Here is a 26,525-nt window from a genome sequence, read left to right as displayed (position 1 = left end):
GTGTTCTAGACTAATAGAATGAACCCAATTGGATCTTTCTGATTTCACAGACACTGACAGTCCACTCATATGAGGACAGGTCCTACTCACAGAGGATGCAGTTTGTTGACAGACTCGTCCTCATGCGTCCTCTGCAGGTCCATTTGGATCTTCCGGACCAGTGGGAGGCAGTAGGCGTAGGCGATGTCCAGTTTCTCCACTTTACTGATGCCATATTCCTGACGCACAGAAGAAGAACCTTAAACTAAATGAAACTAAGGCTCATTCAGTAAAACAGGTCACATCCAAACATTATTTATCTGTTTTTATGTTCTCATTCATGATTGTACTTTTTTTATATAAACCGTACTTTAGTTTAAAACCCATTTAAAATATAAGACGTGTGTCTGGCCTGATCACTTGGGTTTTCATTCATGACTGGGACATATTTGACATCATTTACACATTTCTTCTGAACTGGATCTGGAACATTTGAAGTGCAAACTCAACAAACCTTATAGAAACAGCTGCTTCCTTTGAAACTCCACCCACTGGGATTATGATTGACATGTTTATGACATCATTACTTCCACACTGAATAAATCATAAAATACACATTTTACTATCAAATAAAACCACATCAGCATTTCTGACACTAAATCCTCCCTGAATGAGACCTTCTGAACTGTATCTGTGTTCAACCTCCAGGCTCAGAGACATCAAAGGGTTGAAGTGTCCCAGTTTTGGACAGACCTGCGGGATGACGACGTCCGCCAGGGCTCTGGACAGTCGAAAGAGCTCCAGCGTGTCCTCCAGACCCAGCGTGGCGTTGTGGATCACATCGTACTTCACGCAGTCGTAGATGTCGGGGATCTTACTGATGTCATAGCGTCCGTTCTTCATGCGGAAGTCGCGCTCCAGTTTGGACCAACGCTGCAGCATCAGCTCCAGGGTCTCACTGTGGTACAGCTGGAGGTCTGGGGGATGAGGGACGGGGACAGGGATGAGACAGACAAGAGGACGGACACAGTGCTGGGACGGAGGACCGGACTCACCTGCTGACTTGGGGTCCTCCATCCTCTTCCGGATCTGGGACGTGAGGCTCTGGATGAGGGTGTAGACCCGATCACAGGTGGACACCGGGTTCTGGACCATCCTCATGGAATTGACCAGGGAGGCGCTGCAGGTTGGAGCCAGCTACAAAAAACAAATAGAACCAATCAGAGCAGACCCTCCAGAATCTGTACTGTAACATAGGGAACATAGGGATTATAGAAAAAAAAAAAAAAATCACGATTATTTTAGCAATAATTGAAATCACGATTATTAAAAACGATTATTTGTTAACCTTAAAGTTGTTTATTTTTTTCTTGCAAAACAATGTAAAATATACTCTTTAAACATAAATAAAGCTTTTAACCACTAAAACAAAGTATTTTCACTTTTGTACGAAACAAAAAAATCTTTGAAATCAAATAAGTGTACTGTAAATTCAAGTATGTTTCCTTTTGTAAACAAATAGTGCACTGGAATTAAACTGCTATAGACTTGCCATAGAACTGTAGCAATAAAAAAAAAAAACTCACGTAAAGTGCAAATTATAAATTCAAGTATGTTCAATGTAGTATGAAACATAGTAAATTCAGTGGCGTGCTGTGAGGTTTCAGTTCCGGCCTTCTGTATACATCAGCCATCTACAGGGTGTCCCATAAGTCTCCATACATAGGAGACATAATACATATGGTTCTAACATGTATTTCTTTACATTTCTTCTTTATAGTTCTTCAGCAGTGGAGGACATGCATTGAAATGTGTTCCCGACAAAATGGCAGTCATATAGAGCATATTATAGAAATAAAAATGGTTTATGTCAAGAAACGTTTATTTTTCCTATGTATACAGACTTATGGGACACCCTGTAGAATACGCACGTTAGGGTTATACGGGTTAGGGTTAGGTTAATACGGGAGTTGCAGCGTAAAGAGATTCGGAGACTGAAGATTGCATTGCGGACGAAGTTGTTTTTATGCGTTTTAGTTTTTCATAAGATAAAGATTATGATAAAGGTGGCGGTGGTTAAACTTCAGATGGTCACAAAGGTTTGTTGTGTTACCGGTCGGTGCGGACACAACTACCAAACACTTTTAGCACGTGATGTGTTTTTGCTCTTCGTCTTCTTCATCAAACCCAAAGTGATTCCATACAATTGAATTGGACTTGCCTTTTTTGTTTACCAAGCACTTCTGCTGTGATTCTCCTGCCGTTTTTCCAGACCGCTAGGTCCAACTGTCCTCTTGGGGTGGACCTGCCGGCTAGCAGGCAGCAGTAGCTTAGAGGGGGGCGGGGCAGAGCAGCTCATGGGAGCTTGCGTGCACGTGAATTAAAACGACTCAAAATTAATAATCGTTTTTTCTCGATTACATAATTTTTGTAATCGTTGCGTGTAATAATCGAAATCCTCATTGAATTTCGATTAATTGCACAGCCCTACTGTAACATCACTGAAGCCAAAACCAGTCTCCCCCTCCTTCCACTCCTGGTCCACTCACCCGGTCATAGTCCTCGTCAATGAAGTCCCGGTCCTTCTGCAGGATCTCGTGGAGCCGGGCTTTGACCCGGTGTTGACAGCTGCTCAGGGAGTCGCTGTCGTTGTCCAGGAGACCATTCATGTTGGCGCTCTTCACCATTTGCACCAGGATGGGCGTCAGCTCCCCCTCCAGAGCCAGCAGACCCTGACCCAAAAGAACCGGGTTAACGTGAATGTAGACCCTGACCCAAAAGAACCAGGTTATTATGTAGACCCTGACCCAAAAGAACCGGGTTAACATGAACGTACACCCTGACCCAAAGGAACCGTGTTAACGTGAACGTAGACCCTGACCCAAAAGAACCGGGTTAATGTGAATGTAGACCCTGACCCAAAAGAACCGGGTTAACATGAATGTAGACCCTGACCAAAAGAACCGGGTCAACATCAATGTAGACCCCGACCCTTTAGAACCAGGCTACCATGAATGTAGACCCTGACCCTTACAGACCAGCAGCTTCATCCACTGCTATAGAAACCATGGTGCTCATAAACCTGTCCTGTGGATGTAGTCGAACCTTTGCGAAGGCCGCCGCCGTCATCTGGACCCGACCTTCATCAGACGCATAAATCTTCAAGTCGTGTCTGTAGGTGCTGTGTAACCGTAGAAGTCCACAACCGGGGAACCCAGCATAGTCTCCTGAAGACAACAACAGAAACAGGTCAGATGGAACTCTGGGGTACCTACCGATACCAGAGGATGTCCTTCTATGTCCTCTAGTACCGATACCAATACCAGAGGATGTCCTTCTGTGTCCTCTGGTACTGTGGGTTCCACTATAGAGGCAGGGTGAGTAATGTTCTCTAATTAACTCTAATATTAATCTGCCTCCTTTAACAGCCCTACTGCAACTACACATTTAATTAAAGGTTTGGGTTCTTATATGTATATACCTGCTGACTGCATTTACATGGGAGTGGTCTGAGTAAAAACAGTAGAGCCCATATGTGAAGTTCCATGTGTGTGATCTGCAGTAGAGACTGTCTGTGTTCTACATGTGTTTGCCTACTCTGTGGGTATGGTAGGACCCCCCACCCTTACCTTGACCTCCGGGTACATACAGCGGAAGGCCCGCCCAGCTCCTCCGCCTGGACTCTGCCTGCGGGGGTCAACTCCCCCCCCCCACTTCAGCACCAGCAGCAGAGACGGACCCTCCTTACGAGTATCTGGAACAGACACAAACAGCCCCTGTTCACACCCACCGTAAACACAGGTCCAATGGGAAATAACGGTTGTACTGATATATACATAACTAAAATGCTCCATATGACGTGTCTAGAGCTGTAAAAATATACTGTGGAGGATGGGTTCTATGGATCTATGGGGTTCTGTGGTTCTTTGGGTCTATGGGGTTCTGTGGTTCTATGGATCTATAGTGTTCTGTGGTTCTATGGGGTTCTGTGGTTCTATGGGTCTATGGGTTCTGTGGTTTTATGGTGTTCTGCGGTTCTATGTCTATGGGTTCTGTGGTTTTATGGGTCTATGGGGTTCTGTGGTTCTATTGATCTATAGGGTTCTGTGGTTCTATGGGTCTATAGGGTTCTGTGGTTCTATGGGTCTATGGTGTTCTGTGGTTCTATCGGTCTATGGGGTTCTGTGGTTCTATAGGTCTATGGGGTTCTGTGGGTCTATGGTTCTGTGGTTTTATAGGTCTATGGGGTTCTGTGGTTCTATGGTGTTCTGTGGTTCTATGGTTTTATGGGTCTACGGGATTCTGTGGTTCTATGGTGTTCTGTGGTTCTATGTGTCTATGGGGTTCTGTGGTTTTATGGGTCTATGGTGTTCTGTGGTTCTGTGGGTCTATAGGGTTCTGTGGTTCTCTGGGTCAGAGGGGGTTAAATTATGAATCATGTGAACTGGACTGTATGTCCTCTTAAAGGTGGGTTGTCTTTGCAGAGCGTTGACACTACAGACAGGGGGGACTATATATATACATATATGTGTGTGTGTGTGTGTGTGTGTGTGTGTGTGGACTTGGACGTCCACAGACAACATTAGCTGAGTGTTCAGTCCTTCAACACGTCCCAGTTCAGACTGAAGACAGAATATGGACAATGTCTCTGTCCAAGTGTGTCCTGGAGGCATCCTGAGCCAGTTCGGACCTGGTCTAGGTGTGATGGTGTGTCCAGGTATGACTTACCTTCCTCCTCACTGGAGGTCTTGGGCTGTCCGTGGGGGAGGTAGGTCAGCTGCACCTTCCTGTTGATCCCAGAGAAGTGTCCGTACCTGCACCAGTTACAGTAGGAAACCAATGAGGACCAGTTACCACCACCTGAACTGACTGTGAACCAGGGATGTGGACTCACATTAGAACAGGCCTACATTTATTTATGTCCTTTGTACAATTAAAGTGTCAAGAAATGTTTTTTTTTGTCAATTCTTTCGCAGCTTTTTTCACAAACTACTTAACTTTCAATATCTGTCCATTAATTGTCATTTTTATATGGAATAAATGCTTAAAACAGTGTGTTATAGTAAAAAAAAAAAAAAAAAAGACTTGAATCTGTATTATATTTATTATGAAAAACAACTGTGAATGCTCACAATGAAACTTCATGAGATTATAGAAATAAACTTTCAACTATTTTCCATTTGTTGATACATTTCAGTTGGTCTACATTAGGGTTTGTCAACCTTTTTTGAACCACGCCCCAAAAACAGCATAATGAGGCTACTGGTACCTCCCCATGTCCAAAAAAATTGGTGGGACAGGGGTACACACACAGCCATTCAACAATGAGCGACTTGTAATAACATTCACTGTAACATTAACAATGTAAAGAGCAGAATAAAAAACTGGAAAGACACAAGCATCAACAGTCCTTCTCAGACATTTAACCAAACTAAACACAGGCTAAAAACACCTTGAATTTTCTTTTAAATGTTAGTGAACAACATAAATGTGGAAAAGGTTCAGACAGCAGCAGCCAAGACACACAGCATGTTAGAGAAAAGAGCACATTGTCTTCATGAAATAAATGAACAGAATAACCCAAACCCACTGTCTGTCCACATTATTATTCAGTATTGGTGGTGCTTCCTTGGTTCACAGAACATTACTGAGACCAGAGGGTTTTTTTTGTAAAATAAATGGAAAATAAAGCACTTTGTCTTTGTTTAAGAAAGCCGTGTCATGTCATGTTACATTCATTGAGCCAGGTTTGTAAAATTTTCCATCTCTCTCTCACCGACTGCACTATGCTGTTCTCTGCCCTTCCCACTTCTACCCCCCCAGCCAATGCAGGCTTCTACACTAATGTGTCAACAGCCCAATCGGTTCAGGGATTACAGTACTGAATGACGCTGACGCAGAAAATGTGTCGTCAGAGACACAGTGGACTGACCCTTTAAAGCTCATGGACTAAACCTGGTTTTACTGACTGATGATGGCTTCATTTGTCTGTATGTGCTGTGTCTTCCTGACCTGTGGCATTTGAAAGTGGAGGTGGGAGGATTAATGGCCCTGATATAACAGGGTGTGAATGAGGCACCTCATAAATAACAGGTTGAGCTTCTTACATTTCTAGAACCGTCTTCAGCTGTTCCAGTTTGGACTTCTTCTCTTCAATCTCACAGTCGTTGTGTTGTCCCAGTTCAGCCAACAGCTGACGAGTGATGTCCAGCACCTCCTGTTAAAGACACACTGGGTTTACCGACTGTTCAACACAAACTAGATTTACTGACTGTTCAACACACACTGGTTTTACCAACTGTTCAACACACACTGGTTTTACCAACTGTTCAACACACACTGGTTTTACAGACTGGTTTTACAGACTGTTTAACACACTCTAGTTTTACAGACCTGCAGCTGTTTGGGCTTCTTCAGCTTCAATTTCCCTGTTTTGTAACCTCCGTATTTGTCAAACAGGTCAAAGAACCTGCAGCGATCACAGAAAAACATGTAATGAGTTCAAATATGTCACTGAATAAACTAAAGCGGAGACAGAGGCAGGACGTACATGGGGTTACGAACTTCCATCTTCATCTTCTGTTTAGGTGTTCGGTCTCCGTGGCGGATGACGGCAATGACGCAGCGGAGCTCCATCCTGAAACGTTACAACACATTCACAGGGTTTTAACCACAACAAATGTACCATATTTTACATTCAATGAGTGGTTATCGTTAAAAATGACCAAAAATGATCCTGGTAGTATTTATAATAAACATCTGTGAAGTGTTAGATTGAACAGATATGAAGGGAATTTAGTTCCAGTCACAGGGATTGATGTGATCACTAGAGGGAGCAGTGAGTCACTCTCCAGTTATACTTGGACGGAATGGAGGTGGATGGTAAATGTCAGTGTTTCTTCTACACGGGTCAGTTGGATTCTGAGGCTTATGAAGGTATAACGTTATTAAGGGATGTTCGTATCATTGCTAAGTTTCCGTTCAGATTAAACTGTGACAGTTCTGACCTTGTTGGATTCAAACAGATCTTTAGTTCAGTTATTCACGACACAAACCAACAGAAAACAGAGGTTTAGTGGTTTTACTGTGATTGTTTTAGTCTAAAACAGAGCTAAGCTAACAGAGCTAAGCTAGCAGAACTATAAGCTAGCAGAGCTATAATGTAAACTATCAGACACAGTGTTATGGCGCGTTTCCACTGCGTGGTACCAGCTCGACTCGACTCAGCTCAGCGTTATTGCCTTTCCATTACGAAAAAGGACCTGGAATCTGGTACACGGTACTAGTTTTTTGGTATCACCTCCACCAACGTTCCAAGCAATACTAAACCATGAAGTATAACACTGCAGACCACTGATTGGTCAGACAGTTTTCTCTGTGACCCGCCATTTTACAAAAAACAGATGCAGAAGTGGACAGTGAATATAGCGGTACATTAATCCACTTGATAACAGCCCAAAACTACACCATGGTCAGTCGAGGAGATTCGGTCTTTGGTGGCCGATGTAAAAATTCAGACGAGACAACGTGCAACGAGTGAGTTTATTAGCAGCTCTCTGAACAGACGACACGGAAATAACACGCAGCATCGCTATGACGTCCAGGTACTGTAAAGTCAGTGGTATCCTGTAATGGAACGGTCTCCAGGAGTACCGAGTCGAGTTGAACCGAGCCGAGCTGAGTCGAGCTGTTTCCTCGTAGTGGAAACGCAGCAAAAGTTTATCCACTGTGTCAATGAGTTTGAGTTAAGTTAAACTTGATGATTCAATAAAACGGATGAAACTATGAGTTTTATCCTTTATTCAGTGACTGATCCAGTCTGTGGATCCATAGGGTTCCATGGTGGTTCTGGTTCTGAGTGTGTTCTGGTACCAGACAGACCCCTGCTGGTGAACATGAATACTACATAGAACACCTCTGAATAGTGACAGTATTCCTGATGTTCTTATTGTTCCTCCTGCCTGATTTTGATTGGTCTGGGACTCACATGGTTCCACATGTTCTTACTGTTCTCCCTACCTGGTTCTGATTGGTCTGGAACTCACATGGTTCCACATGTTCTTACTGTTCTTCCTGCCTGGTTCTGCTTGGTCTGGGACTCACATGGTTCCTGACGTGGTGGGGACGATGGGGATGTCCTCAGCCTCGGTGGGGATGGACCAGGGGATCTGGAACTGAGGCGCCAGCTCTCGCATCACAATGTTCCTGAAACATGGAAACGAGACGGTTCAGTTCTAAAAACGCAGACAGACACCAACCCTGAAGGAACCTGCTCTGTGAACGGGTCGAGGCACTGGTACCCAAGGATCTTTGCACAATCGTCATAGTACTTCATGGAGTTCTTGACGAAGCTGAACCCGTTGACGTCACACACATACGAGTGTCCGTTGGCTCGGAGCAGGTCGAATCCACACACCGTTTGCTGTAAAGAAAGCAGAGGACAGTCAGTGGAAACAAACACAGTGTTTAATGAACAGAACCAGAACCGGTCCGCTTACCTTAAAGGCCAGGCACACCTTCCGGGCCACCAGCTTCTCCATGGCCGACAACATGACCGGATAACGCACCTCCTTCCCCTCGCTGTCCCGCTCCACTTTCCCGTCCAGGGCGGGAGATTTCCGTGCCTCAGCGTGAGCGTAGTCCGGACCCACGGTGTAAACCTAAACCGCCAAGACCAGAACTGTATTAACACCAGAAGTCCATTAACTACAGAACCACATCAACACCGGAACCCCATTAACTCCAGAACACCATGAACATCAGAACCGCATTAACACAGGAACCCCATTAACACGTAGAATGTGTATACGGACACCAGTATCACACGGCTTTACCATGGCAACACGGATGGAACTGTGGTTGCCCTCTGTTCTGGGGGAAACGGGCTTAAGAGGGAACCAAACATAACACTGTGTGTGTGTTTGATGTGGCTGCTGTAAAGTCATCATGTTGGACTTTGAAGATAATTAAAGATAAATTATCCTACAAACTATAAGTCAACAACGAGGCCCTGGACATGTTGTCATGGAAACCCTGGCGGTACCTTGACATCTGTTCCGTCTGTGGGCATGAACTCCTCGTAGATGTAGGATCCTGTCTTCCTCACACTGCTTTCTGGAGAGTAAACGCTGCTGCGACTTCCAATCTGCTCAAACACACAACACCATTTACAGATTTAAAGTCAACGACAGTGAAGGTGGTGACGGTGGTGGTAGGGATGGTGCTTGTTTGAGGGTGTCATGTGTAAAGCAGGGGGGTCTGACCTTTCTGAAGAGCCGCTGACTCCCTCCTCCTGCTGACGTTGGGTAGTAGATGTAGACGTTGTGGTCCTCTGCACACACAGGCTTCTCTACAAACGGTTTTTGGAAGATTTCCCCGTTGACCTCCACATGGTCCTCACCCTCCACCAGATTACACTCTAACACACAAACACACTCAGGTGATACTGACACACAGACCTACAGATCACATTCCTCAGCTCTGACGTTGTTCATACATGAAGCTATATTTGACCTGGAGGTGGAACTAAACCAGAGTGAAGAGATCCCCTGAGTTCACCCTCGGACCCCTGGGTTCTTTTTTAATACCAGTGTCTTTTCTAGAACTGCTGAAGCTGGTACTGACCGTCGGGTTTGTCGGGGTCTCGGTTCAGGACAGCGTACCGAGGCAGATCAATCCCCTCCTCCTGCAGGATGCGATACACCTCCCTCCTGTTCCACAAACACAGACCTGGTCAACCAGCGGGCTCCACCTGTGTGTGCGGAGGTTCCGGTTCACCTGTGTGGTGCGTACCTGTCCTGTATGTAGTACTGCATGTTCAGGTCATTGATGAGCAGAGGGTTCCTCAGTTTGGCGTAGCTCACGGCCTTATCCAGAGGGAACCCTGAAACCCAAACCCATCCAGAGGTTCAGTACAACACTGGTACTTAGACACACTTCACACACAACTGTATGAGGACTTTATTATTCTATTTTACTGATTTTTCCCAGAAGCACATTTCAAAGACACTGAAGGTAATGGAACTTTGTGCTTTAATTCACTTTTACTGTGAACACACATTACCTTTATTATGTTTACACTTCTACGTTCTTTATCTGTTACAAATGTAAACCTAAATACATGTGTTTTCTGCTCAAAGGCAGCGACAGCCCAATACTGTGTTGAACTCTGTTGTGGATGATCCATATGTGTGGATATTACTGTGGCAGTATTTGTGTGTACCAGCCTTGTACTTGTAGTAGTGTGAGGATTGTGTGATAACAGACATGTATGTTCATGTCCTGACCCTTGGAGTGGAAGGAGATGAGGCAGTCACACAGAGGCCAATTGTCCACGGGCTCGTTGAGGATGACGTCTTCGGGGAAGATGACCACGGTGATGTACTCGAACCTGCACAGCCTCTCCAGGATCTGGGTCATGGGCTTGGACTTGGACTTCTTCATCATGCAACAGATCCCCACCGCGATCTGTCGCTCCGGGGGCTGAAGAGGAAGGAGGAGAAGAGGGGGGTCAGAGGATACCACCGTATTATTAAGGCTGTGACAGAAACACACACCTGTGATCCATGATCCACCTCAGATCCGTTACTGTGGTGACCAACCAAACACACTGATGATACTCATGGACTCATTAGTTTTACTTCTTTTATTCAAAAGTCATTGAGTAACAAGGTGAGACAGAATCGGTGTCTCAGTTCTCTGTACGTCCTGTGCATCTGCTGAATTAACAATAAAAAGTCTTTGAATCTTGAAATTGGATTAAGGCTTGTTAGAGCTGATAATGTTAAAACGATGCATAATGTTACAAAAAAATGTTAGAATAACTCAATGTTATAACTGGTCAATAATGTTGCAAAATGCTGAGCACATAATGTAACACCTTTTTGTGCATAATGTTAGACCTTATAACATTTTGTGTCAGCTATTACATTATAAAGTGGGCCAAAAAAAAATCTGCACATAATGTAATAATTTTACATTATACAGTAACTCAGAAAATAGTGATTAAAGGCATAATAATTCCACTGTACAGTATAATACGTTCAATAAAGGTCACTTTGTATGTAATTCCAAACTTGTCAGGCCGTGCCTACTTCAGTTTGTACCACAGTGCATCAGAGGACCACCATGGTCCACACAACACTGATTCAGGTCAATCTGTCAGTTATTGACACAAAGCACGTGACATTTATTGAAGGAGTTTTTAATCTTACAATCAATCACACCTAAATAGTGTATTAGTATATTGTATTTAAAGTTTGTTTCACTGCAGGCAGAATTTTATTCTCTTTTAATTTTAAAATACAAAGTAATAGTGTGCTTCTTTTGGTTCCCAATGACTGGAACCTAGAATAATGAAAAGACTGTGTATTGCACTGGTTAGTTTACAGTGTATGTAACGACACTAATTATTCGCTTACACACACACAGAGACTCTCTCTCACCCTCTCACAAACACACTCTTAACTGATATATTACAGTTTAATGTTACTCCAATGCATTGTGTTTGTAGCCAGGTCTACACTGAACTTACACTTAAAGTTGCCACCTTCAATGTGGAATTAAAGCTGCAGCGTTGAGTGGGCCCTAGCATCAGCATGTCAGGAATGGGACATGGTTAAAGGGTCTGCATATCAGGCTATGGCATCATCAAACAGTCTACTACTCTGATCACCAATCCAATACTGTAGATGTGTTCAGGATGTGATCATTAAAGCTTCGGGAGACTTTCCTCACCAATTTTAAATCAGATCTGTCAAATCCCAGTCATATCCTCAGTGTCACACATCCATAAGTCTTTCTGTGATTACTCAACTGAATCTCTTTCCTCTTTCCATGTTTGTTGCTGCTGCGGCCATAATGCGCATTATTACGCACATGTTTGTAAATTTAACACCTTTACAACTTAAAGACCCCGTGGGAATCCTGTGTTAGTGTTTTTGTCCTCACCGAGTCGGTGTCTTCGTCGTCCTCGTACAGATCCATGTCTGTCCTCATGCTGTCATCCACAGCCTCGCTCTCATCGTCCTCGCAGCCCACGAAGAATCTGGGAGCGCCACGCCGGCTCTCGCCCGGGCTGTTGGGCTCTGACATCACAGTCGGCCGCGGCAGCCCTCAGCGTTCCACCGCGCCATCGTACACCGACACGCCGCCGGGGTGGGGTGGGGGGTGCTCTGCCTGGACTGACAGCAGAGCCAAGGGGACAGAGGATGTCCGCGCCCAGAGGGGGACGCCCCAACAGGAAATGGTGTGAAAAAGCGCAAGGGTTTAAAGGTGGAATCTGAGGAGGTGAAGCAGCGTGGGTTGGCCCTCGTTCTTCATCCAGGGGGAGTTGACCGGCTGCTTTCTATCTGATCACCGTCCACTCGTCCATCGTTACAGTAAAACCTAAAACAGACACACATCAGTTACTTCATACGTGAGCATCACATTCAACACTGACAAACACAGGCGTCACATGGGCCTGACCTTTACATTCTGCATCAGTTCTCAGCCACATTAACACAAACTCAGGTTAAAGCAGTGGTTCTGAACTGGTCCAGGTTCTGGACCCACTATCACCCCTCAATGACAAGACCAGAGCTAAACTGACAACAGTTAAACTCCTCAAATGTATTTAATAAACAGATGTTGTGTTTGAATCTGAGACAATCCAGAATATCACAGTATGAAAACACAGACCAGTTTAATGATAAACCAAATTGGCCAGCAGGGGGCGATGATAAATGTAGAAATATTCCCTTTAAAACAAAATTAGGTCAATTTGAACCAAAACTAAACAGTGAACTCAGTTAAATTCAAAGTTCATTCAGTCACTTATTGAAGAATTAAACCCACTGAGGTTTTAGTCCAATGGAGGTCAAACCAGATCTGATGGACCCCGTGTCAGACCTGAGTTTAAACATCATATAAATAGAAACTGTTGGTTCTTCTTTTATTCTGTGAAAATATCACTCCATAGGTAAAGGCCCTCTGACCTCATCATCTATCCCCACACCAAAAAAAGTTGTCGAGTGCAAGTAAGTAACGCAACGGACCTCTAAGCGTAAGACCAGGTGGGTGGGTTGGAGGGTGCAGGAGACATACATTTGCCATTAAGAAAACATGCTGGTAGTAGGAAAGCAGCAGCACAAGCAGCGCTGGAAACAAAGTGTCCTCTGATATGGATAATTATACACTGTGACGAATAACACTGATTAATGCCCCCATTTTTGCCTCAGTGCCCCCCTCTCAGCTTTCTTCTTCCAAACGCCCTCCCCAGCATTGTCCCAACGGCTCCTGGGGGGCTGTGCCACCCCTGTTGAGAAACACTACATTTGATAACAACGTGCGTTTTCATGGATAACAGCAAAGTACAATCAATTAAAAGAAGCAGATGTGAAACAGGTGAATCAAACCAACAACATTAATCAAACAGTCAAACTCAAATCTAATAATAATAATAACAATAATAATAATGGATTAAACTTCTATAGCGCTTTTTTGGCCACTCAAAGCCCTATACATTATTGACCCATTATTCATTCATTATCACATTCCCACTCTGGCGGTTGTTAACTATGTATCCACAGCTGCCCTGGGGCAGACTGACAGAAGTGTGGCTGACAATTCGTGCCTATGGCCCCTCCGACCACCACCAAACAGCTGACAGTAAAATGTAACATTTCTTAAAATATTGTTCATAGGCTCTGATTTTACTCTCATTTCATTTTAATTTGACATGTTTGGGCTTTACAGTTTGGATTTGTGTGATAAAATATGATCGAGTGATGACCGCTGTTAGTGATTAGGTGAGTTTTTACCGGCATCAGTCAGTGGTTTAATATCCAACAGTGTGTCTAGAACTGAAAATCCTGTAGATACATCAGTGTGTGTCTGAGCAACATCGACCTCTGGGCTGTTTCACTTTTAACTGTGTATACTTGGACTAAACATTAGCCAGACAGTCCACCAACGCATCCTCCTGCAAAGTAATGAACAGCAAACCACTTCAATACCAGACAGACTGACAGGAAACACCTCCTGCCCCTTAAATGGTTTCTATGTGTGCCTTCTTAAATATTTAAATGTATAATTTCAGCTCATTTAAGTCAGAAGGGTGTGATCTCAAACAGTGAGGTAATAAAGGGTCATTTTGTGCACGTTCATGTCTTCCAACCTCTGGGTACAACAGACTGATACAGTGGTCAAAAAGTCAACATTTTCCAGCAGACACTTGTGTGTGGGAGACCGGCCCATGGTCCTGGAGGACTGACATGGTTTCCAACATCAGCAGATGTTGTTTCCTACAGTGAAAGGCTGATGATGTGAAGCAGAAGAAGGTTCACTTTGGATCAGGAGTGGATTCAGTCTCATCAGTTTAACAGGACAATATGTTGGATGTTTCAGTTTAACTGTCCAATACGTGTCCCCTGTCCTTCTCTACTTTGCCTTTACATTAACTCAGGATGGCCTTCTGGAGGACAGTACTAGCCTACTAGCCCTGGAGTATTAGTACAACACTGCAGTGCAGTTACTTCAAACAAGGTCATTTTACCGTGAATTCACCGTTGAACAGATGGAATCGTATCGTGCAACTTAATGTATTTATCTGTGGAATGTCTCTTTCTTGTCCATCTACCAATATAACAGAGTGTGTTTATCAGTGGTTTATCTGTGTCGTTGCACCTGTCAAATTCCTGTTAACATCCTGCTAATGCATCGTTACAACGTCATATAAACCACCTGTATTTAGCGCTCAAATGTTAGCAAAGACTTAAATGTTAAAATTCAACAGTTTTAAAAGGCTTAATACATATAACTCCGTAACGTTAGTGAAGTGAAGCAGTGACTTTGTGGTTTAACCACTGATTAATGTTGTTAGCTTTTGCCAGTGTTAGCAGTCCTTAATGTTAGCTAATGTTAGCATACAGCTAACGTTAACATCCAGCTAACATGACAGTGTAAACAGGTCTCAGAGCGCCATCTTATCCGTGTTCAGAGCTAATGACAGCGGTTGGTGCTTCTGTCGAAGCTCAGCCGGAAGCTCGTCGGTGAGTTGTAATAAAGAGTAGAGACATTAATGAGTGAATTTAATCAATTACTCACAGCTCGGCTGCAGTTTGTACCGCTGTCTTCAGGCGCTTCGATGTTTTATACAGAACACAGCGATGGACGTCACACACAGCCAATGGGAAAGCGAAAAAACTGAGCGAAGGTGTGACGTAATCGGTGCAAGCCAATTGCAAACGTCGGAGCACTGATACTGAAATGCCAGCGACCTCTAGCGAAAGTTAAAAAAAAGCTACGAAATAAAACAAAAATACTGTGTGTGTGTGTGTGTGTGTGTGTGTGTGTGTGTGTGTGGGGGGGGGGGTGGGGGTGGGGGGGGGGGGGTAGTAAATTAGAGGGATACACAAGGGTCAACAGTATATGGATATAATTATAAATATAATATTTCAACTCTTTCTTTGTTGATAAGAGTTGAAAACACACACAGGCTTTTGTGTTTAACACATGTTATATTTTATGTTGACGTCTGACTGCTGCCAAATCAGAGCTTTAGTTTAATAAATAGAACCTTTTTTGATGAATAAAAGCTCAGCATTACCATTCAAATGTTGTTTAATCTGTAAAAGATCAGATCAGATAAATGTCTGTGGTGGGGGTCCAGTCATTCTGTGAAAACGGTCCCCCATTGGTGCAGGACAGACAGACGGACTAGAAATAGAACACAGAATAAAAGTAGAACAACCCCAATAAAAACACAGAATAAAAGCGTAAACAGAATAAAGTCAACAGTATGAGCATAAATATTTGTCGTCAGCTCAAACCCAGTGGACTAGTTGAGTTCATCTGTAGTCGTCATGACGACACCACCCTGGTTCAGGGACATAAACAGCACTTTCTTCTGTTCATTAAACTGAGTCTGTGTTTGGACTGAACCCACAGGAAACTCCTGGTGTTTGTGTTGTGTGGGCGGAGCTCAGCGCCATGGCAACACGGCTGACACGGATCCACGACCCACACCTGGACACCATGAGGTCACCGTGGACACCATGAAAGGAGTCTGCTGTAGTCCACCGCCAAGGAGGGGTCCACACAACCGTCCACCATGAGGGAGGGGTCCACACAACCGTCCACCATGAGGGAGGGGTCCACAGCCTTGTCCACCAAGAGGGATTGGTCCACCCCCCACCACCACCAACCCCCCTTTCCACTGCCAGGGAGGGGTCAACACCCTCGTCCACCATGAGGGAGGGGCCCACACCTGGACACCATGAGGTCACTGTGGACAGCATGAAAGGAGTCTGCTGTAGTCCACCGCCAAGGAAGGGTCTACACCCCCCACTGCCAATGAGGGGTCCACACCACTGTCCACCATGACGCCCCCATGTGTGTTGCGTGTGTGTGTGTCTTTACTGTACCCTGACTCATAAACACCTTCAGCCTCTGGACGCCGTTTCAAGCAAAATAAACAGTGAAAAGAACCAACGTCAACGTCATGAACCGACTGTTTTTTATGACGTTACATCGTTTTCATCTCAGTATTTTTAATGTTCATCTTTTTTTCATGTTACAATTATTACTATTGGTTTTTTCTACCTTTTTTCATATTATGTTTTTGTTCCATTTAGTTTTTGTGTTTCATCTCATTAAATATGTTGTTTTTTCATTGGTGTCATTTTGTTTTTATTTTTAACATCATTTTCATCCTGTTAAATGTTTTTTCATCCAGTTAAATGTTTTTTCATCTTCATTCCCTTAGGTTACTTGTTTCCTTTGGCTTACAGGTACTGTTGGTGTTCTGTAGTACTCCATCCGGTACAGTGGTCCAGTATTTGTGCTGTGTGCTTCATTCATATACTTTTCATTTGTACTGGTACATGTTTTTCTTGTGTCAGATCTTTAACAGTTGACGACATCAACATGTTTTATTTATTTCTTCTCATGTTCAGCCTTGGTCACAAAGCCCTCTGTGAGGGCCCCGCCCACCCACCCTTTTAGCCTCCGTCCACTGGACTAGGAGGTGACGCCCTGCAGTGGGTCAGACCAGGACAACCAGACTGAGTATGGAGAACCTGATCCATCTCCACACTATGAGACTAGTATAGACCAGTACAGACCAGTACAGATCAGTATAGACCAGTACAGACCAGTATAGACCAGTATAGACTGGTATAGACTGGCACAGACCAGTATAGACCATCATCCTCCAACTCCTCTTCATCCTCTTCATCCTCCTCATCCTCTTCATCTTCTTCATCCTCCTAATACTCTTCATCCTCCTCATCCTTCTCATCCTCCTCCTTCTCCTCTTCATCCTCTTCATCCTCCACATCCTCCTCCTCTTCATCTTCCTCCTCGTCATCTTCATCCTCTTCATCCTCCTCCTCCTCTTCATCTCCCTCCTCCTCCTCCTCTTCGTCCTCCTCCTCCTCCTTTTCATCCTCCTCCTCTTCATCTTTCTCCTCCTCCTCCTCCTCATCTCTTATATAAACCCATCAGATGTGCTGCTGTGCTTGTGAGCTGTGTTTTGTTCTATAAATACTGAGTGTGTTTGTAGGAGTTCAGCTGGTGGACATGTGAAACACCTCCACCTGGACACGCCTCCACCTGAAACCGCTGCCTTAAGGAGGGTCTTTGTTCAGCTCTGTGTTTTTATGCACATGTGAATGAATGGCGTCTGTGTGTGGCTCCAACACACCTTTTCCTGCACATCGCATTAAGTCACGTTTCCTGTAAGACTATCAGAATACAAGCCTCCAATCAGAGTTCAGACGACAGGGGACGGGGTCGCAAATATGAGAAGATTTAGGATCAGAGGTCAGAGGCCATGTCCATCTGTAGACCATGTCCTCCTCCAGACCATGTCCATCTGTAGACCATGTCCATCTCCAGACCTTGTCCATCTGTAGACCGTGTCCATCTCCACACCATGTCCATCTCTAGACCATGTCCATCTCCACACCATGTCCACCTCCAGACCATGTCCATCTGTAGACCATGTCCACTTTCAAATATGAAGATGCTGCTGTTTTTCAAAATAAAAGTCCACCTGTTGAACAGATCTTCACTGTTTTGTTGTTTCATTTCAACTGTATTCTGTTGGACGTTTTGAGTTTCTGTCCCTGGACTGGACCCATGTGTCCGTCTGTACATGTTTAAGTGGATGTTTGTTTATGTTCTATGTGTATGTATTTTTGGACATTCTATCTGTGTGGAGTTTTGGGGGTTTTTTTGGACGTTCTATATGTATGTGATTTTTTTTTGGACATTCTATGTGTATGTGGGTTTTTTTTGGACGTTCTGTGTGTGTGTCTTGGATGTTCCGTGTGTGTGTGTGTGTGTTTTCTACGTTCCGTGTGTGTTTTTTTTTCCATGGGCTTTTACTGTGAAGGCAGGATGTGGGCGGTCCGTGTTCCTGGTTCTTGGGTTCTAACTTGACGTTTCCCTCTTCTTCTGGTTCTAGTTTTTTGCTCCAGGTCTTTTCTTCTTCTCAGACCAGAGCATCCTGAGCCTCAGCTGCTGGACCTGGACTTACTGGACTTGGACCAGAACCACCAGGACTGAACTTAGAACCACAGAAGAAGAGACAGGGGAACAGGTAGGAGAACATCTGCTCTATCCTTCAAACAGAACCAACACTAACTGGAACATAAACTCAACTTTAACACATTCACCACATTCACCTAAAACTGAAAGGTGTTGTGTTCAAGGACAGTTGAAAACACAGGAAAGGACAAAGACAAGAACTTTGACAAAACACAAACATATTCGATGATGTTTGTGTCTAAATGTGTCCACAGTTATTTTCAAACCTGCTGATGAAACTGTTTAGGCATCTTTAAAATCAATCACATGTAAATCTGAATTTATGTTTTAGGAAATAAAGATGAAAAAACAAACACAAATAGTTTAAACAGAGTTCAGTCACAGCTGATTTAGTCCATATTTATACGAAACTAGTTTTAGAGAAAAACAATTAAACTGAAGAAACAAAATAAAAAGAAAATGTAATAAAAGAAACAGAGAGAGAGAGAAGGAGGCAGCAAAAGTAAAACAAACAGTTTTAAACATTTATATTAGATCAATGTATGAATATACTGATTATTATTATTATTATCATTGTTGTTATTGTTGTTATTGTTGTCATGTATTTGATTCTTTATTGTTGTAGTATTTTTCATAAATAAACAGACTAATAACTGCAGTAGAAGAACTGCAGTGTTCGTTCTATTGTTTTCATCTAAAACAGCTGTGATGGTTCAGAGAAATCAGCATTAATTAATCAATTAATTATTTAATCAACATCTGCATTACATTCATTACATTCAGTTAATAAATTTATTTAATACATTTTATTGAACTCATTGGAAAAACATCCCATGGCTATCTTTATAAGTGTAAAATATTGTCCTTTTGACTAATTTTCCTTTTATTGTGTTTCCACGGCTGCTGAAGTTAAGCCCCGCCCATGCAGACACTGTATCCAACAGTATTTAAAGGGTTAAAGGTGTCATACCACTGATGGCCACTAGGTTCTGCTCTATAAACCCAGACTCCCATAGACGTACACTGAGTCTGGAAAAATATGAAGACACTGAGGTTTGACCAACACTCAAAATCATTTGTTTGTGATTGACAGGTATGATTGACAGATGTGACTGACAGGTGTGACTGACAGATGTGACTGACAGGTGTGACTGACAGGTGCAATTGACAGGTATCAGCTTCTGTTTATGGTATAAAACAAATTTATTTCTGACTCATCGTTTACATGATGTAAAATAACTGATGACTTTGATGAACTTTCCTGTTTCATTGAGTCAATAAGCTAATGTTTGGCATTAGCTGACCTTTCCACAGCTCCACCCATTTGGTCCAAATATGGTTACTTCCTGCTTCGTGAGTGAATGAGTGAATAGTGTGGCTGTGTTGTGTTCAGAGCCTTCGTAAACCTCGGCTTCAGGTGGAACAGACCAGTTCTTATGGACTGATCGGGTCTCTGTGGGTGGGGCCCTCATGGGCCCCCCTCCCCCAGACCCACTCAATGGCCACAGTGTGAAGGAAACAACCACTAATCAACTTCTGCACGCGCCCAAAAACCAGACCCAACCCCTGAGGAGGTCAAATGTCACAGATCCTCTTACATGTGAACCAGAAACAGAAAGTTCTATGACTGTGGAACCACCCAAATACACCACCAGCACAGAGAAAACACCTGAACACACCAGCACAGAGAGAACACCCGAACGCACCACCAGCACAGAGAAAACACCTGAACGCACTACCAGCACAGAGAAAACACCTGAACGCACCACGAGCACAGAGAGAACACCCGAACGCACCACCAGCACCAAGGAAACACCCAAACGCACCACCAGCACAGAGAAAACACCTCAACGCACCACCAGCACAGAGAGAACACCCGAACGCACCACCAGCACAGAGAAAACACCTGAACTCACCACCAGCACAGAGGAAACACCCGAACACACCACCAGCACAGAGAAAAAAAAACGAATGCATCACCAACATAGAGAAAACACCCGAATGCACCACCACCACAGAGAAAACACCTGAATGCACCAACAGCACAGAGAAAACACCTAAACGCACCACCAGCATAGAGAAAACACCCGAATGCACCACCAGCATAGAGAAAACACCTGAATGCACCACCAGCATAGAGAAAACACCCGAATGCACCACCAGCACAGAGAAAACACCTGAATGCACCACCAGCACAGAGTAAACACCTGAATGCACCACCAGCACAGAGAGAACACTTGAACGCACCACCAGCACAGAGATAACAGCTGAACACACCACCAGCACCAAGGAAACACCCACATTCACTACCGGCACCAAGGAAACACCCAAATACCCCACCAGCACAAAGAAAATACCTGAACACACCACCAGCACAGAGAGAACACCTGACCACACCACCAGCACAGAGAGAACACCTGAACGCACCACCAGCACAGAGAAAACACTTGAACGTACCACCAGCACAGAGGAAACACTTGAACGCCCCATCAGCAGGAGTCCTTGTCCATCCACAGCTCCACCCGTGGGCACCTCCTGTTACTGTGTTCTTGGTGTTTTTCTGACTTTAATGAAGTGTCAACAGCAGCAGAAAGTGTTCTTGAACTGAAATAACAGAAAAACCACAGGTTCAGACTGAGCTCCTTGTTTCTCAGTGAGAAAACACGAGTCAGTGGAACGTTAACGACGTTAATGACGCAGCCACGTCAGGAGGCCTTTTCATGTCGGCATCGTTTTAAGGGTGGAGTCGCATTAAGTGACAGATGAAACCCCGCCCCCGGTGACTCAGACCGGGACGTTAAATACCAGCTTTATGTGGACAGGTTGAACCACAGCAGAGCCTCTGTAAGAGGAACAGACCTGGAACCAGAACCAGACCACTTTACATCCATTAGTCTGAACAGGAGGAGGAGGAGGGGGAGGAGGAAGAAGAGGGAGAGGAAGAGGAGGGAGAGGAAGAGGAGGAGGAGGAGGAGGAGGAGGAAGAGGACGGGGGGGGTCACAAAGAGCAACAGTGTTTTTAAACACACAAACACATGCCAGGAATAAACCAGTCCACAGCTGACTACATGTCTCCTACCTGTCTCCTACTTGTCTCTGTCTCCTACTTGTCTCCTACCTGTCTCTGTCTCCTACTTGTCTCCTACCTGTCTCTGTCTCCTACTTGTCTCCTACCTGTCTCTGTCTCCTACTTGTCCCCTACCTGTCTCTGTCTCCTACCTGTCTCCTACTTGTCTCCTACCTGTCTCTGTCTCCTACTTGTCTCCTACTTGTCCCCTACCTGTCCCCTACCTGTCTCTGTCTCCTACCTGTCTCCTACTTGTCCCCTACCTGTCTCTGTCTCCTACCTGTCTCCTACTTGTCCACTACTTGTCTCTGTCTCCTACTTGTCTCTGTCTCCTACCTGTCTCCTACTTGTCCCCTACCTGTCTCTGTCTCCTACTTGTCTCCTACCTGTCTCTGTCTCCTACTTGTCCCCTACCTGTCTCTGTCTCCTACCTGTCTCCTACTTGTCTCCTACCTGTCTCTGTCTCCTACCTGTCTCCTATTTGTCCCCTACCTTTCTCTGTCTCCTACTTGTCTCCTACCTGTCTCTGTCTCCTACCTGTCCACTACCTGTCTCTGTCTCCTACTTGTCTCTGTCTCCTACTTGTCCCCTACCTCTCTCTGTCTCTTACCTGTCTCCTACTTGTCCCCCACCTGTCTCTGTCTCCTACTTGTCCCCTACCTGTCTCTGTCTCCTACCTGTCTCCTACTTGTCCCCTACCTGTCTCTGTCTCCTACTTGTCCCCTACCTGTCTCTGTCTCCTACCTGTCTCCTACTTGTCCCCTACCTGTCTCTGTCTCCTACTTGTCTCCTACCTGTCTCCTACTTGTCCCCTACCTGTCTCTGTCTCCTACCTGTCTCCTACTTGTCCCCCTACCTGTCTCTGTCTCCTACCTGTCCCCTACCTGTCTCTGTCTCCTACCTGTCTCCTACTTGTCCCCCACCTGTCTCTGTCTCCTACTTGTCCCCCACCTGTCTCTGTCTCCTACCTGTCTCCTACTTGTCCCCTACCTGTCTCTGTCTCCTACTTGTCTCCTACCTGTCTCCTACTTGTCCCCTACCTGTCTCTGTCTCCTACTTGTCCCCTACCTGTCTCTGTCTCCTACTTGTCCCCTACCTGTCTCTGTCTCCTACCTGTGTCCTACTTGTCCCCTACCTGTCTCTGTCTCCTACTTGTCTCCTACCTGTCTCCTATTGTCCCCTACCTGTCTCTGTCTCCTACCTGTCTCCTACTTGTCCCCCTACCTGTCTCTGTCTCCTACCTGTCTCCTACCTGTCTCTGTCTCCTACCTGTCTACTACTTGTCCCCTACCTGTCTCTGTCTCCTACCTGTCTCCTACTTGTCCCCTACCTATCTCTGTCTCCTTCTTGTCTCCTACCTGTCTCTGTCTCCTACCTGTCTCCTACTTGTCCCCTGCCTGTCTCTGTCTCCTACTTGTCTCCTACCTGTCTCTGTCTCCTACTTGTCCCCTGCCTGTCTCTGTCTCCTACTTGTCTCCTACCTGTCTCTGTCTCCTACTTGTCCCCTGCCTGTCTCTGTCTCCCACATGTCCCCTACCTGTCTCCTACCTGCTGTCCGTCCTCCTCCTCCACCCTGTGACCTATGTCTCCATTTCCAGGTGAACCATGCTCAGGTGGGTGGTGCTGTTTTCCATGGGGGTGGAGCTTATGTGGGCTTCGTTTGATTACGTCTATGAGGAGCAGTCCTTCCTGGGTGAGTTGAACCCTGTTCGTCTTCCTTCAGTCTCTGGTCTCTGTCTTTAGTCTGGACAGAAGCTTTGACCAGATGTTATTTTGTTTGGTCATGTTTGTTCATGTTTCCATTAGAATCGCTTCATCAGTTTCAAATGCATTTATTGACAAATTAATAAATCACATTTAAGCAAAACACTTGATTTTTGTTTCAGTCAAACCTTCGGACCAATCAGAGGATCAGAACACAAGACAAGAATGAAAGCAGCAAAATAAGAGGAGATTAAGAAAATGTCACAGAAATCAAACTCATTGATATTGATAATAATTACGTTGGTGAGATATTTTACTGAAAAAGTCAGCTTTCTCTGTTATTCATAAAAATAACCTTTGAATTTAGTCTGAGTTTGAATGAACATTTACATGATCAGAGAATTAAATATAAGAAAATACAGGATTTATATGGAAACATCAGAAAAGAACATGTATATGATAATTTGGAATGATCTTCACATTCACCTCCTCCTTCTTCCTCTTACCTCCCGCTCCTCTTCCTCTTCCTCTTCCTCCTCCCTCTCCTCCTCCAGACCCCGAGGATGTTCTGACAGTGACTGTTCCTCTGGAGGTTCCTCAGCGCCCCCTGCTGGGTTCAGCCATCATCCTGCCCTGTTTCTTCCAGGTGATGACTTTCACTCTCACTCTGACTCTAATGTAATGTTTAAAACCTGAAAATGTTCTGATAAACTGAGACACTTCTATGTTTTCCTGATGTTGAACGACCCCGATTCTCAAATGTTGTGTAAAATGTAAATAAAAACTGATTCAATTAGATGCACATTTCATAAAACATATTTAATTCCATTTCTTTCTTTTTCCTTCCTTTCTTTTTTTCAAAGTTTCACATATTTTTTGTGTCGTCTTATGTCCTTCAATCTGTAAAGCACTTAGTGAGTTTTTCTCTGTGATAAGTGCTTTATAAATACCTCATACTTTATTGTGACACTTGAACTTTGTCATCATCCTCTTGAAGTCTGTGGGCTCCTCAGTCACATCTTCATCAGCTGATTTTCCCTCAGGTTGGTCAGTTCATTTCACAACTACTGTTTGTGCTTTTTGAAGTTCTGGTCTTTTGTCTGGTCTTTGATCCAGTCTTTGGTCCGGTCTTTCATCTAGTCTTTGGTCTTTGGTCTAGTCTTTGGTCTGGTCTTTGGTCTAGTGTTTGGTCCAGTCTTTCATCTAGTCTTTGGTTTATGACCTAGTCTTTGGTCTAGTCTTTGTTCTTTTTGCAGTCTTTGGTCTAGTCTTTGGTTTTTGACCTAGTCTTTGTTCTTTTTGTAGTCTTTGGTCTTTTGTCTAGTCTTTGGTCTGGTCTTCGGTCTAGTGTTTGGTTTTTGACCCAGTCTTTGGTCTTGAACAAACAGGACCCATGGGACCAGTCCAGGCCATGTGATGAGCGTATAGTTTAAATGTGAACCACCTGAAGGTGTGAGTGTGTTCTGCCTGTTCTGGATATTTGGCCTATTTTAGATCCTCTGTGTTCTATACAATTTGTGTAAATAAGAAGCTGAGACATAATCTTGTTGAAATTGTATTTATTTTCATAAGACATTTCAGGTTGTTCAGGTTATTGATATTTTCATGATTTTAATTGTATTTTTTCCACAATGAAACTGTTACAAATTCACAAGGCTTGGGGCCCAAATGCATGAGACAGAGGCAGGTGGAACTCAGTTTGAGTATTTATTTACTCACAAAAATAAAGGAACAAAAATATCTTCACAAATGTGGAATCAAAACTAACAAAAAGGTCTTCTCAAACGAAGTATCAAAAACTAAGCAAAAAGGTCTTAAACGAGGTATCAAAAAACTAACAAGAAGGTCTTCACAATCGTGGTATCAAAAATTAACAAAAAGGTTTTCTCAAAAAAGGTTTCAAAAAACTAACAAAAAGGTCTTCACAATTGTGGAATCAATAAACTTACAATAAGAGCGTGACAAAGCAGCACAGAGGAACAGGAGAAGGTCAAGAGAGATCTTGGCTCGGCATGGCATGAAAGACGCACTGACAACAGACACGAGGAGAGGAGGGTATATAAAGGGAATGAGATAATGAGCCCCAGGTGCAGACAATCAAGGGAATCAGGGAGGATGCAGACAAGACAGACACAGTGCACACAAGTGAACAAAACCCCTCACCGAAACAAAACAGGAAGTAAACAAAACCAACTAACATAAATTGCTAACACCGCTGAGGGTGGTGCGTCACAGAAACTAAGACAGAACATGTGGATTATTGTTTACAGGTTCTGTTATTTTCCTGGTTTACTGGTTTTCTCTCCAGTCCCGGTCCTGTTCTGGATTCATGGGTCCAGATCTTCATAAACTCTGGGTCTTCATTAGAAAAACAGCCTCAGGCTTCGACTCCACTGATCATTTTATTTCCACGATCTTTTACATTTTAGATGATGATAAACTATTTCAGCATGAAGTGTTTATTCAGTTAAGTAGTAAAACCAGTTCCCAGACTGGTTCACATGGTAACGGTCCTCATCAGGATGGATCCACGTGGACCTGATCTAGAACCAGGACCATCCCTGGCTTGGTTTCAGTCTTTTCTTTTTGCCACATCCTGGTTCTTCTTCCACATCCAACCTTCTGCTGCTCAGTGGAAACAGGACTCATCTCAGTCTGGACCATGTGGAAAACCTGCCTCCCATAATGCCACGGGGCGATCAGGATGTTGATCTGGTGGTTCTGTGTTGTCTCTGAATGGACCAGGGCCTTGGTGAATAAAACACTAAAGTACCTGATGTTCAATGACGCCTCTTTCAGGACCACACGGTCCCAGACCCTGGCGCCCCACTTATCGCCCCCCTGTCTCATCGCATCAAATGGAGCCTGGTTACCAAAGACAAGGTCACTACAGTCCTAGTGGCTCTGGAGGATCAGATCCGGATTACAGAGAACTACCTGGACCGGGTCCAGCTGCTGGGATACCCCGCAACCCCGACCGACGCCAGCATACGGCTCTCAGAGCTCCGGTCCAGTGACTCCGGGGTTTATCGATGTGAAGTCCAACACGGCATCGAGGACGACCACGACCTGGTCCACGTCCACGTCCAAGGTACAGAAGAACCCACAAGCCAGAAAAGTCATCATTCATAGAAATGTTTTAATTATCATGCCATTATATTTGACTATTAAAGAGTAATTTACCAACAAATGTTTTACCAAATGGCCTCTTCTAATTTCGGAGGTAAACTTCTGAAACATG

At 44.3% G+C, this 26,525-nt stretch overlaps 2 protein-coding genes across 2 annotated transcripts in view; one reads left to right on the top strand and one right to left on the bottom strand.

The window, feature by feature from the left end:
- The window catches only part of ppip5k1a (diphosphoinositol pentakisphosphate kinase 1a), a 41,938-nt gene extending 26,822 nt beyond the window's left edge, over positions 1-15,116 (bottom strand). The window contains 22 exon segments of the mRNA XM_030122526.1: positions 91-218; positions 733-956; positions 1,035-1,176; positions 2,529-2,711; positions 3,085-3,203; positions 3,596-3,646; positions 3,649-3,688; positions 3,690-3,733; positions 4,708-4,793; positions 6,087-6,196; positions 6,373-6,448; positions 6,530-6,616; positions 8,083-8,184; positions 8,280-8,401; positions 8,478-8,639; positions 9,023-9,124; positions 9,243-9,397; positions 9,604-9,689; positions 9,772-9,862; positions 10,266-10,461; positions 11,929-12,366; positions 15,067-15,116. Of these exon segments, the coding sequence (XP_029978386.1) occupies positions 91-218; positions 733-956; positions 1,035-1,176; positions 2,529-2,711; positions 3,085-3,203; positions 3,596-3,646; positions 3,649-3,688; positions 3,690-3,733; positions 4,708-4,793; positions 6,087-6,196; positions 6,373-6,448; positions 6,530-6,616; positions 8,083-8,184; positions 8,280-8,401; positions 8,478-8,639; positions 9,023-9,124; positions 9,243-9,397; positions 9,604-9,689; positions 9,772-9,862; positions 10,266-10,461; positions 11,929-12,072 (2,450 nt within the window). The 5' untranslated portion in view covers positions 12,073-12,366; positions 15,067-15,116.
- A 3,348-nt stretch (positions 15,117-18,464) lies between these two features.
- LOC115410265 (aggrecan core protein-like) overlaps positions 18,465-26,525 on the top strand; it is a 24,665-nt gene continuing 16,604 nt past the window's right edge. The window contains 4 exon segments of the mRNA XM_030121836.1: positions 18,465-18,565; positions 23,179-23,273; positions 23,839-23,930; positions 26,084-26,375. Coding sequence (XP_029977696.1) covers positions 23,186-23,273; positions 23,839-23,930; positions 26,084-26,375 — 472 coding nt within the window. The 5' untranslated portion in view covers positions 18,465-18,565; positions 23,179-23,185.

This window comes from Sphaeramia orbicularis, chromosome 3 (genome assembly GCF_902148855.1).
Source record: "Sphaeramia orbicularis chromosome 3, fSphaOr1.1, whole genome shotgun sequence".
NCBI lineage: Eukaryota > Metazoa > Chordata > Actinopteri > Kurtiformes > Apogonidae > Sphaeramia > Sphaeramia orbicularis.
Note: the sequence above shows the minus strand (reverse complement) of the source record. Positions and strands in the feature narration are given on the sequence as shown.